The sequence below is a fragment of the Puma concolor genome, chromosome A3, assembly GCF_028749965.1.
Source record: "Puma concolor isolate L17-30 chromosome A3, mPumCon1.1.hap2, whole genome shotgun sequence".
In the NCBI taxonomy this organism is placed as follows: Eukaryota; Metazoa; Chordata; class Mammalia; order Carnivora; family Felidae; genus Puma; species Puma concolor.
The window spans coordinates 87337125-87354072 of NC_141669.1; the positions used below are offsets into that span (position 1 = coordinate 87337125).

The window sequence follows — 16948 nt, forward strand, 5'->3', positions numbered from 1 at the left end:
GTAGTGGGAGGTGGCAAACCTTTTTGTAAAGGGCCAGATAATTAACGTTTTAGGTTTGGTAGGTGGACTGTGAGGTCTCTGTCGCAACTAAGCTCTTTGTATGCGGCAGCATAGACAGCATGTAAACAAGTGAACAGGGCTGTGTGCCAATAAAACTTTATTTACAAAAATAGGCTGTGGGCTGCCGTTTGCCAAACCCTGTTCCAGGCAATGAGGTGCCAGTAGAGGTTTAGTGCAGGAGGGCGTTTGGCCTGCAGGGCTCTGTGCTCTAGGGTCTCTTGAACACAACATTTAAGTGCACAGAGCTCAGTCAGCCCACTGAGCTTTTAGCCAGGAGGCAGTTTTGTCTCTGAGCGGATGCCTTTGCTATGCAAGTGGTGTCAAAGATCCCTGGCACTTGTAGTTCACTCCCCCTCACTTCAGCCTTCCCTTTCCCTACCCTGTTCTTCATCCCCGTCTCCTTCCCCTTGTTCCTCCCTCATCTCTGTGCAGCCTACCCAAAGTTGGTCCTGTTCTCCCCGCTCAGTCCTCCCAAGAGTATCCAGACGGCAGAGACCACCAGCCAGTCCCCTGAGGAGGCACCTCCACATCCAGGGAGGGGCCGGCTCATCACTGGCTGCTCTCTGAGCATCTTTCTAATCAGGGCCCTCGGGGCAAGGCCTGCGTTTTAATGATCTGGAAGCAGGCAGTCATGTTGTGGGAAAAGAAAAATGACAGTAACACAAAGGTAGTGGGAGCCCTCTCTGATTCAGCACAACAGTCAGAGGTGATTTATGTCTCCCGAATTCCCCAGCTGCTCATGTCAGTCCTCACATCAAACACCCCGAATGCCTCCCTTCAAGGCTTCCTTTACATTCCACCCAGAAAGCACAAAGGACTGGGAATTTCTTTCTAGGAGCCTGATTAACCGATTTTCCCTTCACACAGCAAGCACAAAAATACCAAGGCTGATCTGACATTGCAGTGGGTTAAGGTGACTTCACTGTCCCTAGGCCTTCCCTCTAATAACTTACATGTATTTTACATATATATAACTAATAACTTACATATTTTTTCTAAGACCCGAAACCCTGTCAAGCTAAGGAAGAGTCTCCCAAGGCGATAAATTAACCAAAATGCTGGGCTACTAACTCCGCCTAAAGATACGTGAGCCTAATACGCCTTTCCTGCTTGTTTTTGCCACTGTGGTTCTTTGCATTTGACAATTACCCCTCGGATGAAGACGGCCCCTGCTTCCGGTCTGAGGCCCCAGGGGTGGCCCTACTCTCAGTTCCAGGGCATGCTGTTGTTACCTTGTGTACAAATTTCTAATGAGATTTCGGCTTTTTGCCGCCCTCTCCTAGGGATGGCTCGGGATTCTGCCGGTCGCTCATTTGTATCCGTGACTTTTACAAATTAAAACACAGAAACTTCTAGACAAATGAAAACATGTTTTATTTACAAGAAAAAAGTCTGTACACTGTGTATACATAAAAATATACAAAACCAAAATAGAAAATATCAAAGGTGTTAAAATGTATACAAACACTTTTAAAATGTGACTCCTGGAAAAACCTCAGGCCTTCATTAGTTTGAAGGGTACACATTCCAGTTTAAAAATTATCATACAAAAAAATTCCCAAAGCTGTTAAAAAAGTTCACTGGTTCCCACCGGAAAAATGTCATACGTGTTTTATCTGGAGTAGAACAAGATGTGCGGCATCAGAAATGTTAGGTGTTAGCACTATCAGTGCAGTTAATTTGTGTGAAACCTACCTGGTAAGAAGATTATTTTCCACGAAGCCAATATTCACTTTTGCCCCTAACCTTGTAAAAGCCATGAGCTATATAATAAATAACCTTCTCATCAATGTTCAGCATCACATTCTGATGAGGCCACAGTGTTCAGGGTTCTACCTGCATAGTGCCTTTTAAATATTTCTGCCATACTTTTTAACATACCCAGGGTGTGTAAAATATCAGTGTGTGGGAAGACTGAATTTTTTTTTTTAATAGAAGGACATATAACATTTACGTTTTTCTATTAAAACACTGGCGTTTGCATAATTAAAATAAAATTGGTTGTAAAGGTTTTAGGAAAAGTTTGATGAAAAAAGACAATATAAAACCAACATGTGTGTAGATACGTATATATACAATTATATAACTATATCTACATGCACACTTTTGTAACAAAAGTAAGAACTATAGAAATGTCTTTAATTCTTTAAATTCTATCATTCCAAGCTTGTAGAGGAGTATGCTGGATTATTACGTCTTACTAAAAGGCTTCATTTATTTAAGAAAACAAGAATCAGAACTTACATTTTATCCTTGAATTCACAGAGAGATACCTTTCATTTACCAATTGTGTAAATAATGCCCAAGTGACAAGAACATGCAGAATATTTTCACAAAGGAAATGTCCAGAGTATAAAAAGAAACAAGTTTGAACGCAAGCACATTTTACCTAAGCAGTTAACTTCTAAATGTAGCTGCCTTCGTCGGCTGTCACAACTGAGAAAGAGTTCTAACCTATCAGAAAGTGGGAAGTCGAATCAGATAATGTGACAGAGTATCAGAATATATTCAGAGACTATTTGGCCTGTCATGGATTTCTCGATAATTCCCTACCTCCCTCTCTGCCTCTTCTCATAGTTGAGCAGAAATGAGACCAGGTCACTCTACCTATCAGCCTTGAACATGCACTGTGTGTTGATCTCTAAGACAGGCTGGAGAGAGAACTTGAATCATGCCACTTGTGCATAAAAAATGCTTCCATCATATGCCATTACTCACGTGAGACTGATCCCACTTAATGCAGCCAAACAGGACCTAGACCTAATTAATTCAGTGGATGTACGTGTTCCTGCCCGGAAGGGTCAGCTAACAACATAAGGTATTAATCTGTTCCACTGGAAGGAACTGGCTCATAAACACGTAACAGAGCAATCCCATGGTAGTTTCAAACTGTTACTTTTATTTCCCAATTTTGAAAATGCTAACGATTATTTCAGCATTGCGTTGTCCAGACACTATGGCTACAATGACAGATTATTACTGGTGAGTTCAGGATTGATTAAATGTCTGGCTCAGAGACCTAGGGCAGGACACACTGGAAGAGTTGTGACTGACGCAGGGCTCCTGGAGTTCTACATACAGGCAGACAAGGAAAGACCCAATAATTGGAAGATGTGCAAAAGTCCCTCACTTTTAATACATTTTATATTCATTTTAATACATGCCCTTGATGTTGCATGGTGCATATATGCAACTTTTAATTGACCACCTCTTGGCCTATGCACAAAAGTTCCCAATAAAAGCAGCCTTGTTAAGGACTTGGGCTGGAAGAAAGGTCAGGTACGCAGGGCTGGCACTGGTATTCCCTGGGGACAGTGAGCTTTCAACACCTATTAAACCCCATCCTCATACCTGGTAGAGGAACTGGGGAAACTAGTCAGGGAAAATCTAGATAAAGGTGCCTTGTCATTCTTGGTCAACATTTGTTTCTTTGTGATAACAACCACCACCACCAAAGATCTCCTGAAATTATCTTCAATTGAAGATAATGGCTTCAGGTTGCACCTTAAGGATTTTATCAGTGTCCCTTCCAGAAGTGGATGGAGCATTTTAGAAGGGACAGAGCCTGGGAGAAATGTAATAGGACAGCATTTATTGTTAACTACTCCACAGAAGAGCTGTGTGTTTATTGCAGTTCAGTAAATGTAGCCTAGAAGGACTTAATCAATGTCTGGCAAAATACTACCACTTAGGACCAATTTAGCTAATACCAGATGCAGTCATCATGTTAACTATAACTGCCTGATATTTTTGAGAGGCTAAACAATTTAAACTTTCAAACAGAAGAATGCCCAGCCATGCTATATTAATATGTGTACCACATTTTCTGAATGTTTAACAGACCCTGATTCCCAAGAGTCTTTAAGGCCATAATAAATTCAAAAATTTTAATTAAATTTCCTTTATGCTCTTCAGTCTTTCTTGTAACCTCAGTGAGACTGAAAGGACTTTTTAAAGTACACGCGTTACAACAAAATGCTATTTAAAAATCTTTGAAGTGTTTTCTGGGGCTTCTGAACTTGAATATTTATATTGACCCCGATAAATTTTCCTTTAGCCAAGCTCTTATGTCACTGAAGGGGGTTGTCCTATATAAAAAGAAGGTCAGAAGGAAATCCACCACGAAGGCTATCAAAGGAACTTCAATGTCATGGGCATTTGAAGGCAGAGCCTGGAAGGTCCAGGGAGAACCAAGGCCACAGGAGGACTGCTCACTCACCGTGATCAGAGTTACCTCACCAGCATCCAGTCACTGAACTCCTTATTCCACATGGGGACAAAACTAAGCTCTTTTAGGAAACCAGAGAGAAAAGTGGCTTGACCATGTCTGCTCACACATAAGCTAATGTGTAGGATAAAATTATGAATCTATTTTCATAGTTCAAGAAAGAAAGTTCTAAAAATAGGCTTTTAGTGGATACTGTCATGATTAAAACTTTTCAGTTATTCCTACACTTCACTATCATAATAAGCCATAGGAGATGTCTATTACCTAACCTGATTTCTGGGGAGTTAGCCTAACCAAACAGAAGCTGTCAATTTCTATAAACCATTCTTGCTCAAGAAAGTAGTTTTGAAAGCACTCAGGAAAAAAACCAATCCTGGAACAAAAAAGAAAAAAGAAAAAAAAAAACTTTCCCACAAAACTCTCTTGACATCTACATGCTTGCAAGGGAGAACAGATTTTTAATGAAAAGAAGTCTTATGTGTACTGCTGAAAAATGTTTCGGTTATATAGAGAGATAGCATGTTTAATTAAGGTATTCCAAAATGTTTCTGTTTCACTACATTCATAGCAAAAAAACCTGTTTTTCAATGTATCAGTGACAAAAGCTGAGATTAAAACCAAAAGAAAACAGAACCGAATACAGTTAATGCACTGGGGTGACACCTTCCTCCCCTCTATGAGCTGTTGCCTCTCAAGCATGTAGGTATTTTCCTTCTTGTTAAAGAGCAACCTTTTCACACAATTTTACTTAATTATGTGGCTTGTGTGTTGCTGAGATAAAATATATCTGTGAAAACAGGGGCAGGGTTCCTCACTGTCTGTCTGTAGGGAGAATTAGTGAAAATCCAGAACATCACTGCTAGGTTTCCAGCAGCTGATATTGACCTGAAAGAAATCCCCATGAAAGAGACAGGTGTGCATCCCCAGAAGCACAGAATGAAGGCTCCGAAATTCTCCTTCTAGATTGGAAGGAGCCCTTCCTCACGGACAAGGGGGTCACAAGTGTCTTGAGTGTAACAGCGTAAGGGCTGTGAGAACTGGCAGCCGAGGAGGTACAGTGCGCAAAGGCTGGAGCTGGGAACATCCTGGTCCCGGGCCACCCTGCAGCCAGCCCAGTGATTCTGTGTCTACTTGCCAGAGTAAGAAAATACTGCAGGAAAACAAAGTGTCTCCTTTGCAGTGCTATTCCAGGAGTGGCTTTTTCTTGGACTGCTTGAGATGGATGCTTTATGGTTTTAGAAACAAAGCAAAAATTCAGTGGGCAATGGGAAATGGAGCTGGGGAATATGCAACAGTTGGGGAACATGTGCACCTCTCAACATATACTGGGGATTCTGCTGTTAAACACATCTGAGTGATAATTCAGATGGTCGTCATAATCTCTAGGGTATTTAATAACGAATGAATGTACAAGGGACACATTAGGTGCTATAGATACCGTACCTTGACAAGGGTGTATAAACCATTTCATAGTATCAGGTATATCATGGAAAGAAACCTGTAGCTGAAACCAACCCTGATAAGGGGTGCCCACGGCATAAGAAAAGGCTAACATTTCTGGAGGTATAGTACCCATTCGTCACACATTTGCTTTTTTCTTTTTTTTTTTTTTTTTTTTTTTGCATCTTTCTTGAGCTTTTTCCTTTTAAACTCCATTTCTGTATTCAAAGTAGTAAGAAATACTCAATGGCTTAGAAAAAGAGGAATTCTCGCGGCCACCACTAAATTACAGTCTAAAGACTGAAGACTACATTGCCTAAAATATATCTTCAAGTATTCTTCTGGGACTCAGAGTACGACAGTAGTACCTTATTGCACATGGGCTCTCAAGAGCCCCTCTTCAAGAGTGCGGACCGACGCGCCTGGGCGCAGGGCAGCGCACCGCCCGGAGCCCCGGCAGGACCACCTTCCCCTTGCGGTGCAGGTCCCCCTGGGCGCCCGTGTTCAGCCGCTGCACCAGCAGCTTCTCGTAGAGCAGCGGGTGGTACGCGCCGAGCGTGCAGGCCGCGTCGTAGTACAGCTCGTGGTAGTGGCACAGCTCCGTCTGCCTGATGGACGGGATGTATTCATACACGTGCACTTCGCTGCACATGGACATCATGATGAGGATTCCTGCCGTGGAAAGAAAGTTAGAAGCCAATGAACAACTCCGAGCGGGAGCGAGAATGTTCTGGAGCCGTGGTGGACGGAATGACTGTAGCAACAGGCACTTGCCCTGGGCTCGTTTTCCTGTTACTTTTACCGTGGCAGTGTCAGAACCGCCAGCAAGTGGCCTGTCTGTGGCTCAGGGGCTGTGGGGGCCTGAGATGTGGTACACATTATACATTCATAGGATTCATAGGATTATTGTGGGAGGCGCAGTTACTGTACTTAACAAGACATAATCTAGTGAGTGAGGTTTGCATTCTCCAAGTTCACGTGTTGCAGTCCACAGACAGGTTCTGTTCTCATTTGCAAGAGTAGGGCTCTTACGTTCCAAACAAACACATGTTTAAAAAAAAAAACAAGGGCTATAAAATAGCTTCTTGATTATAAAATATATGAATGGAAAGAGATGGAATTGGGAAAGAGGGTTTAAGATTCATGATATCAAAATTATCTCCCTATGTTGCAAATAGAGTGCTATCAAACCTCATCCTAGGCTAGGGGGCTTTCTTTTCCCAGCACCACCACCACCTTTGTTCCCATCCTTTAAACTTTAAGCAAATATATATGCTTATGCCTTTTAGGAAAGAGGTATCCTTTATGAAAAAAAGATGGTGGCAACAACTCCTGTTAGAGGCAATATCTATCTGCAGAGGACAGTTATATTTCTAATTAATCAACCATGAAAACCCTTACAGCCAGAGAAATTCACGCATAAGGGCCACTGGGAGAGAAGAGACCAGGGGCCAAATGTTGTCTGGGGGTTCAGAGGAGTTGCTCAGGGAGGTGAGGCCTGCACCTATGGGGCAGCCTGGCAGACAAGGGGAGACAGGGAAGCAGGAGAAAGGGATGCTGGTCCAGAGATGACAATGGCATCCTGTTTAGAAGCCGGGAAAGGTATGACTTGAGAGCCATGACGTAGTAGTGTGGCTGAGAGTAAAAGATATTCCTAACAGAGAGAAGGAGGTGCTTCTGTTCAAAGTCTCAAAAGCAAAACTGTTCTCAAGAGCTATGTCAAAACTTCAAGCTACTGGTCTGTTCCTCCCCTTTTCCTCCCACAACCCACTTCTTCTTCCTCCTCTTCCATGGCTGACTTGCTGCTGGGTTGTGACCCCTTCCTCGGGAAGGCCGAAGGTGACAGCGATTCAGGTGGAGCTAAGGGCAAGAACCTTCCTCCTGAAGTCACCGAGGAGAGCGGGTATCAGTACCTGAAGATACAGCACAGGCGATAATGGAGTCTCCCTCCTTCTGATAATTACTGCTCTAGGAACATTTTGTCCCCCTCCTCATAAAATCATCTGTAAGGAACTCACATTGCAAATGAGAAAGCCATGTGCCCAGGGCGAACTAAATCCCCCACCTTTTTTCTGGTTACTTTACACCTGCAACAAACAATGTGTATGTTCTTCATCAGGGAGTGTCACAGGACCTGTGTCTATGGAGTTAAGAATGGCTTCAGTGTTTTCATTTTTCAAAAATATATATTTTTTTAATGTTTACTTTTGTGTGTGAGAGAGAGAGAGACAGGATCCAAAGTGGGCTCTACATTGAGAGCACAGAGTCAAATGTGGGGCTCAAACTCACGAACCACAAGACCGTGACCTGAGCAGAAGTTAGATGCTTAACTGACTGACCACCCAGGTGCTCCAGCTTCAGTGTTTTAATCAGGAGCTATGGAACAAGTTCTTGAACCGCAACACCTGGAAGCTAGCTGCTCTCCCTCCCCTGGGCATGGTACGTGGCTATGCCAGCTTTGCCCAAGGAACCGCATTGAAGGGTCCTGGCATCCCTCACATACCTAGATGCCTTTCATTAATACAATTATGACAACTACTTTCCTGCAGATGGCAGTGAAGAGCCTTTGAGGGTGTCTTGCACAAAGGCATCTCGAAAACTAGCAATGGAACTGGACCAGTCTCCGTTTACCTGGGTTGTGTTGTCAGCCAGTAAAAGAAACTCTTCCCTGAGGGCTGCAGTCAAATGTGTACGAGTTGCCACTTTTGCAACTCTGGTCATTAGAGTGTTAGAGTGGATGGCTTTCAGAAGTTAATCTCATAGTTAAATGTCTTAGCCACGTTATTGGCTCTTCTCCTAAAGCAGTTCTCAAGCTTCAGCATGAAAAAGAATGACCAGGGCAGCATGCTAAATGTCAGTTCCTGAGACTTGTTCCCATTTCCAGAGATCTGGGTGCCACTAGTGTATGTTGGGATCCAGGAAACTGCATTTTTAAAAAAATTTCCTCATGGCACAAAAACAGACACTCAGATCAATGGAACAGAATAGCGAACCCAGAAATGGACCCACAAACTTATGGCCAACTAATCTTTGACAAAGCAGGAAAGAATATCCAACGGAATAAAAACAGTCTCTTCAGCAAGTGGTGCTGGGAAAACTGGACAGCAACATGCAGAAGAATGAACCTGGACCACTTTCTTACACCATACACAAAAATAAACTCAAAATGGATGAAAGACCTAAACATAAGACAGAAAGTCATCAAATTCCTGAGGAGAAAGCAGGCAAAAATCTCCTTGATCTTGGCTGCAGCAGCTTCTTACTCAACATGTCTCTGGAGGCAAAGGAAACAAAAGCAAAAATGAACTACTGGGACCTCATCAAAATAAAAAGCTTCTGCACAGTGAAGGAAACAATCAGCAAAACTAAAAGGCAGCCGACAGAATGGGAGAAGATATTTGCAAATGACATATCAGATAAAGGGTTAGTATCCAAAATCTATAAAGAACTTATCAAACTCAACACCCAAAAAACAAATAATCCAGTGAAGAAATGGACAAAAGACATGAATAGACACTTCTCCAAAGAAGACATCCAGACGGCCAACTGACACATGAAAGAATGCTCAACAGCACTCATCATCAGGGAAATACAAATCAAAGCCACAATGAGATACCACCTTACACCTCTCAGAATGGCTAACATTAACAACTCAGGCAACAACAGGTGTTGGCAAGGATGCCGAGAAAGAGGATCTCTTTTGCATTGTTGGTAGCAATGCGAGCTGGTGCAGCCACTCTGGAAAACGGTATGGAGGTTCCTCAAAAAACTAAAAATAGAACTACCCTACGACCCAGTAATTGCACTACTTGGTATTTATCCAAGGGATACAGGTGTGCTGTTTCGAAGGGACACATGCACCCCCATGTTTATAGCAGCACTATCAACAACAGCCAAAGTATGGAAAGAGCCCAAATGTCCATTGATGGATGAATGGATAAAGAAGATGTGTACACACACACACACACACACACACACACACACACACACACAATGGAGTATACTGAGCAATCAAAAAGAATGAAATCTTGCCATTTGCAATTATGTGGATGGAACTGAAAGGTATTATGCTAAGCAAAATTAGTCAGAGAAAGACAAATATCATATGACTTTACTCATATGAGGACTTTAAGAGGCAAAACAGATGAACATAAGGGAAGGGAAAGAAAAATAATATAAAAACAGGGAGGGGGACAAAACATAAAAGACTCTTAAGTATGGAGAACAAATAGAGGGGTTGTGGGAGGGGGGAATGGGCTAAATGGGTAACGGGCATTAAGGAATCTACTCCTGAAACCACTGTTGCACTATATGCTAACTAATTTGGATGCAAATTAAAATAAAATTAAATTTAAAAAATTTCTTTAAAGTTCATTTATTTTTGAGAGCGGGGGCGGGAACACGTGGAGGGGCAGAGAGAGGGAGACAGAGGATCTGAAGCAGGCTCTGCACTGACAGTAGAGAGTCTGACGTGGGGCTCAAACTCATGAACTGTAAGATCATGACCTGAGATGAAGTCAGACACTTAACCAACTGAGCCACCCAGGAGCTCCAGGAAACTGCATTTTTAATAAACATTCCTAAACTATGTGTGGTAAAAGGCTGTTAAAAAAAAGTCCAATCTATCACAGACCATTACTTCTACAAAATACAGTACAATGATTTACTAGAAAAATTATCACATATTTGGATGCCATGCTATGTCAAGTTACTACAGAAGTTTCTAAATACTGTCAATTTCTACGATGATCTACTTGTAGACCAATGACTAATGTTTCTGGACCAATGCCGGTCTGCCTACAATGCACTGATGGCCATTCTTTGAGGATTATGTTGGTCTAACACACATATTCTTTGAAAACGTCTTCTGTCAGGGATGCCCATCCTGTCTCTTTAGTAGCTAGACATTCCACATATTAGATTAAATCTAGAGTTGAGTTTGCTACCCACACCGAAGTAAGAAGATCCTTGGGTGGTTTCTCAAGTACTTCCTATTGTCTTCAGCTCAAAGAGCATCTACTAACATGTTTGAATCAGATTATTTTTTTTCTCTAGGAAGTTTCCCAGAGAAAATTTTTACTCTTGCTGCTAGTTATTACATTTTAAGTCATGCATTTGCTAGGTATACAATATAGATTTTGTCAGAAGACTGGGCAAGAAGTTTTGGTTTCCCTGCAAGTAAATAGGTACGTTTTAGCACTTTCATATAAAAATACTTTATATTTAAAAATAACTTCTAGGGGTACCTGGATGGCTCAGTCAGTTAAGTGTTCAGTTTCAGCTCAGGTCATGATCTCATGGTTCATCAGTTTGAGCCCCACATAGGGTTCTCTGTTGTAAGCCCAGAGCCCACTTTGGATCCTCTGTCTCCCTCTCTTTCTGCCCGTCCCACCCCTCTCAAAAATAAACTTAAAAATATTAAAAATAATTAAATGACTTCTAGAGCTTCAGAAATGCAGAAACTTGGTTCTTCATTTTAGACAAAATGAAGCCGAGTGGAGGTTAAGAAAGTGTGGGTTCTTGCCTTGAGTTACCTGCACAATTCCTCCTGATCTTTCCTTACCTGATACAGACTTACAGGAGCAATTATCCAGCCCAATGTGTACTCATACGAACTTGTGGCTTTCTAGAACCATGAGCTGAGAGCATCGTAAAACTTAAACAATAGCAGAATCTGCCCTAAGTGTTTAAATGTCAGCCAGCTATAGCACTGACATCACAACTGGTATGGCAACACCTTCAAAAGGAAGGGGAAAAGCAATTTACAATTTGTTGGCTACACGTGAAAGGTGGACAAGATTTATGGCACCAAAGCTGGAGAATATTTTTATTATTCAAAAGTTTTTTTCAGACAGCATGGTCAATTCATTTGGCATATGCATACTCCACTTTTCGATTTATTAGGGCCATGATTACACACAGATGGGAGTTTAGATTCTGACTCTCTCATATTATAAATACTAAAAATCATTACTGTTAAATGTGGTCAAATATATACAATAGTTATGCTAACAGTTAAGAGTACTTAGCCATAAATAAAATCCTAAAGATGAAATTTCTTCTTGTTTTGCAAAAAGGAGCTAGGTAGACATCAATATTTGGAGTTATATAATAGCCCTGGCACAGTTCTCAGTACGCGTGTTAGGGAACTGTGGGATGTGGGTGTAGACACTGCAGGGAGGCAGGGCTGGGACGGGGCTAGGAAAGATCAAAGGCTTCACATTCTGCCGGAGGCCTCTTCAGTTAAATCCAACATTTATTAAACTGGGCACAGTGCTAATCATTGGGGATTAAGAGAAAGTTTCTTTAATAAAAGAAAGTTAAAGAACTAACCTTTAAATATAAAAACAGGTAGCAAGCCCATAACTGGCAATTCTTTGGATGACTTGGAGAAAGAGTCTTACGTGATGCACTGAGAAAGAATGTTTGAGTACTACCACCAGCATTGCTTCTCAAGTGTTGTGATGCTGAGCCCTACTGTTCACAAACAATGTAAATACCAACAACACGCGGTTCTCCTCTGAATTACCATCAATAAAGTGCCACATTGAGAGCCCCCAACTCACCCCCTCCCCAGGTTTGCTGATTCACTAGGAGGACCCACAGGACCCAGTATATAGTGCTACTCTGCTATGATGTATTAAAGCAAAAGGATACAAGGTAAAAACAGCAAAAGTAGAATTTACGTGGGCCAAACTCCAGGAAAAACTAAGGCCAAGTTTCCACTCCCAGTAGAGTCACACAGGGTTTGCTTCATACCCCTAGCAACACATGTGAAATGCTGCCAATCAGGGAAGCTATTGAGAGAGTTGGTGCTCAAGGTTTTAACTGGGAACTGGTCATGCAGGCAGTCTCTGCCTGGCACACAGCAAAATTCCAGACTCCCAGAATGAAAGCAGGTGTTCAGCATAAACCATAGTGCTTGCGTGAACAGTCTAGGCAAGGTGAATTACTCTTATTAGTTTCGAGGTTGGGAACCTTCCCAAATCAAAGATCCCAGATGCCAACCAAGGGCCAGCTTTGCAGGCATGCCTTCCTAAATATCAGCAGTCAGGCCTGTCAGGTTAAATCTTTTCTGCAAAGATACCATACATGGATAAATTCACAGTATCATGTTACTTCATAATCAATTCCCCATGCCAGAATTCACATGGCGAATTCACATCTGGTTATGCTAAAAATGTTTTTAGTATTTTTTTCATTTCCTTTCTTAGGACTGCTCAGGATCACCTAAAAATCAAAAAGGATACAAATAATTTAATACTAGGCTATTCAGTAAAGAATTTTTTAAAAATCACTTAAACTTTTATGTCAAGTATTTTGTTTATGGACTACCAAAAAGTAACTTCTTTCATCACTAATAAAATTTTACTGCTTTCACCCAGCATTCAAAGAAGAATTAATACCAATCCTTCTCAAACTCTTCAAAAAACACAGAGGAGATGGGAACATTTCCAAATTCATTTTATGAGGCCAGCATTACACAGATACCAAAAACAGAAAAGGACACCACAAAAAAAGAAAATTACCAGCCAATATCCCTGATGAGCACAGATGCAAACATACTCAACAAAATATCAACAAACCAAATTCAGCAACACATTAAAAGGATCATACACCACAATCAAGTGGGATCTGTTCCAGGGATGTAAGGATGGTCCAGCTTCTGTAAATCAATCAATGTGATAGACCCACATTAACAAAATGAGAAAAATCATATGATCGTATCAGTAGATGCAGAAAAGCATTTGACAAAACTCAACACTCATTTATGATAAAAGTTCTCGACAAAGTGGGTTTAGAGGAACTGTACCCCAACATAATAAAGGCCATACCTGAACAGCCCTCAGCTAACATCATACCCAATGATGAAAAGCTGAAAGTTTTCCCTCTCAGATCAAGAACAAGACAAGGATATCCACTTGTGCCACTTTATCCAACATAGTATTGAAATTCCTAGCCAGAACAATTAGGCAAGACAAAGAAAAAAAAAGCATTCAAAGTTAGAAGGATAGAAGGAGAGAAAAGGAAGAAGTAAAACTGTCACTCTACAGATGACATGACACTATATATAGAAAACTCTGAAAACTAGCCCAAAAGCTATTAGAACTAATAAATGGATTCAGCAAAGCTGAAGGATAGAAAATCAATGTACAAAAATCTGTTTTGCTTTTCTACACTAATAACAAACTATCAGAAAGAAAAATTAAGGTAACAATCCCATTTACAATTGCACTATAAAGAATAAAATATCTAGGAATAAACTTAACTAAGGAGGTGAAAGATCTGCACACTGAAAACTGTAGGATACTGATGAAAGAAACTGAAGAAAACACAAATAAATGGAAAGATATTCCATGCTCATGGACTGGAAGAATTAATATTGTTAAAATATCCATATTATCCACAGCAATCTACAAATTCATTGCAGTCCCTATCAGAATCCCGATGGCATTTTTCCCCCACAGAAATAGAACAAACAATTTTAAAATCTGTATGTAACCACAAAAAAACCCCAAATAGTCAAAGCAATCTTGAAAAAGAACAGAGCTGAAGGCATTACCATCCCTGATTTCAAACTATGTTACAAAGGTACAGTAATCAGGACAGTATGGTACTGGCATAAAAACAGACACATAGCTCAATGGAACAGAATACAGAGCCCAGAAATAAACCCACACACATATATGGTCAATTAATTTCCAACAAAAGAGCCAAGAGCATACAATGGGGAAAGGACAGTCTCTTCAATAAATGGCACTGGGAAAACTGGACAGCAACACACAAAAAATGAAATCGGACTGCTATCTTATACCATACACAAAAAATAACTCAAAATAGGTTAAGTACTTGAACTGTAACCATGAAACTCCTAGAAGAACACATAGATATTAAGCTCCTAAACATGGATCTTGGCAATGAGTTTTTGGATTTGCCACAAACACAAAAGCAAAAAGAAAAACGAAAAGAAAAAAAAGAACACAAAAAGAAACAAGTAGGACTACGTCAAACTAAAAACTTCAAAGCAAAGGAAACCATCAACAAAATGAAAAGATAGCCTACTGAATAGAAAATATTTGCAAATCATATATCTGAAAAAGGGTGAATATCCAAAACATATAAAGAACACAGGCAAAAAAAAAAAAAAAAAAAAAACCCAAAACAAAACAACAACAACAACAAAAAACCCAACAATCCAATTTAAAAAATGGGCGGAAGACTGAATGGATAGATTTCCAAAGAAAACATAAAGATGACCAACAGGTAAATGAAAAGATGCACAAAATCACTAATTATCAGGGAAATGGAAATCAAAACCACAAGGAGATATTACATCACACCTCTCAGGATGGCTATCATGAAAACAATAAGAAATAACAAGTTTTGGCAAGGATGTGGAGGAAAAGAAACCCTAGTACAGTGTTGGCGGTATTGTAAATTGGTACAGCCACTGTGGAAAACAGTATGGAGGTTCCTCAGAAAATTAAAAATAGAAATTACCGTATCACTCAGTAATACCACTTCTCAGTATTTGTCCAAAGAAAACAAAGCCACCTGGAAAGATATCTGCACCCTTATGTTACTGAAGCACAATGTTCACAATAGCTAAGATACAGATACAACCTGAGTCCATTGCTGGACTCTGTTTCTCTTAACAAAGAATCCTTGAAGGCATTGATAAGTGAAGTAAGTTAGAAGGTGTTATGCTAAGTGAAGTAAGTTAGACAGAGAAAGACAAATGCCTTATGATATCATTTATATGTGGGATAAAAAAAAAGCCCAGGAACAAAAAAATACCCTTATAGATACAGAAAACAGATTGGTGGCTGCCAGTGGTGAGGGGTGGGCAAAACAGGTGAAGGGGTTCAAAAGGTACAAACTTCCAGCTATAAAATAAGTATGTCATGCGATATAACATATGGCATTGAGGCTATAGTTAACAACACTGTATTGCATATTGGGAAGTTGCTAAGAGAGTCCATCTTAAAAGTTCTCATCACAAGAAAGAAAACTCTGTAAACCACATATGGTGACAGATGTTAATTAAACTTATTGTGGTGATCATTTGGCAACAGACACAAATATCAAATCATCATGCTGTACATCTGAAACTAATATAATATTGTACATCAATTAAGCCTCAATGAAAATTTCCTGCTCCTGACACGAAGCCAGACTTTTAGATAGGCAGATCAATATTTAGACACATTTTAATGTATTTTCCTAAGCCAATCAGATGGGCACGTGGCCAGCTTTTTAAAATCTGTAAAGATAATTCAATTAACATTCAGTTTCTTTGGCCAGTTTTTACAAACGAGTCCATACTAGGGATTCATTTAAAGGGGAAAAAAAAGTGCACATTTTTCTGGGCAATCATGACTCAAGAAGCATTCATTGGCCAAATTACATGTCTTTAAGTACTGTATAATGCAATGTAATTATCAAACCAATTAAAAAGCATTTCAACTGGTCTTAATAAAATGTCACATTATCTGACTCAGCATACTAACAGTAGATACACTTATTTATTTGTTCCAAAGCCAGGATACAAAGCAAAGTACAACCCATGTTCAGAGTACCACAAATTCTAAATCAGTGAGGCTTCCTCTGTAAAATTCTACTTTGCGTGTCTAGCTGTAGTTGATGTGTTTTCAGATCAGGTATAGTGTGTTTGTATATTTTAATTGTGATTAAAATTATCTTGCTTTCACCTGAAGTATTCAAAGTAACGTCCAAAATTGTTCAGGATGACAGAATTTTCTCCTTGCTGAATGGATCCTTTTAACACATGGCAAAATAAACTATGGATATAAACAACACAATGCAACTGACAGAAAAAAACGCTGGCTTACATCAATTCCAGTTAACACTTGAACATAATTCATATGTGAGGTAAATTAGGAATTTCTGAGCATGACCACCACAACACTGCAAACCAGATTTCTGAATAAGTGGTCTGAGTGCAAGAAAATCTAAGTGTATGGAATAGGCCAGTCTCATAGGAATCTAGCACCCCTGTCAGGTTTCCCCATAAATTCATCATAAAATAGAAAATTATGAAAATCATACTTAAGATTATTTAAAAAAATTAATGTTTATTTATTCTTGGGGGGGGGGCACGCAAGCAGGGAAGGTGCAGAGAGAGAGGATGACACAGAATCTGAAGCAGGTTCCAGCCTCTGAGCTATCAGCATAGGGCCCAACACGGGGCTCGAACTC

At 40.3% G+C, this 16948-nt stretch overlaps 1 protein-coding gene across 4 annotated transcripts in view; it reads right to left on the minus strand.

The window, feature by feature from the left end:
* Window positions 1-1410: 1410 nt before the first annotated feature.
* Window positions 1411-16948, minus strand: part of ST6GAL2 (ST6 beta-galactoside alpha-2,6-sialyltransferase 2) — an 86193-nt gene continuing 70655 nt past the window's right edge. For all 4 annotated transcript variants that reach the window (XM_086701462.1, XM_086701463.1, XM_086701461.1 and 1 more), the window contains exon 6: window positions 1411-6400. In XM_086701462.1, the coding sequence (XP_086557588.1) occupies window positions 6129-6400 (272 nt within the window). In that variant the 3' untranslated portion in view covers window positions 1411-6128. The remainder of the gene's footprint in view (window positions 6401-16948) is intronic.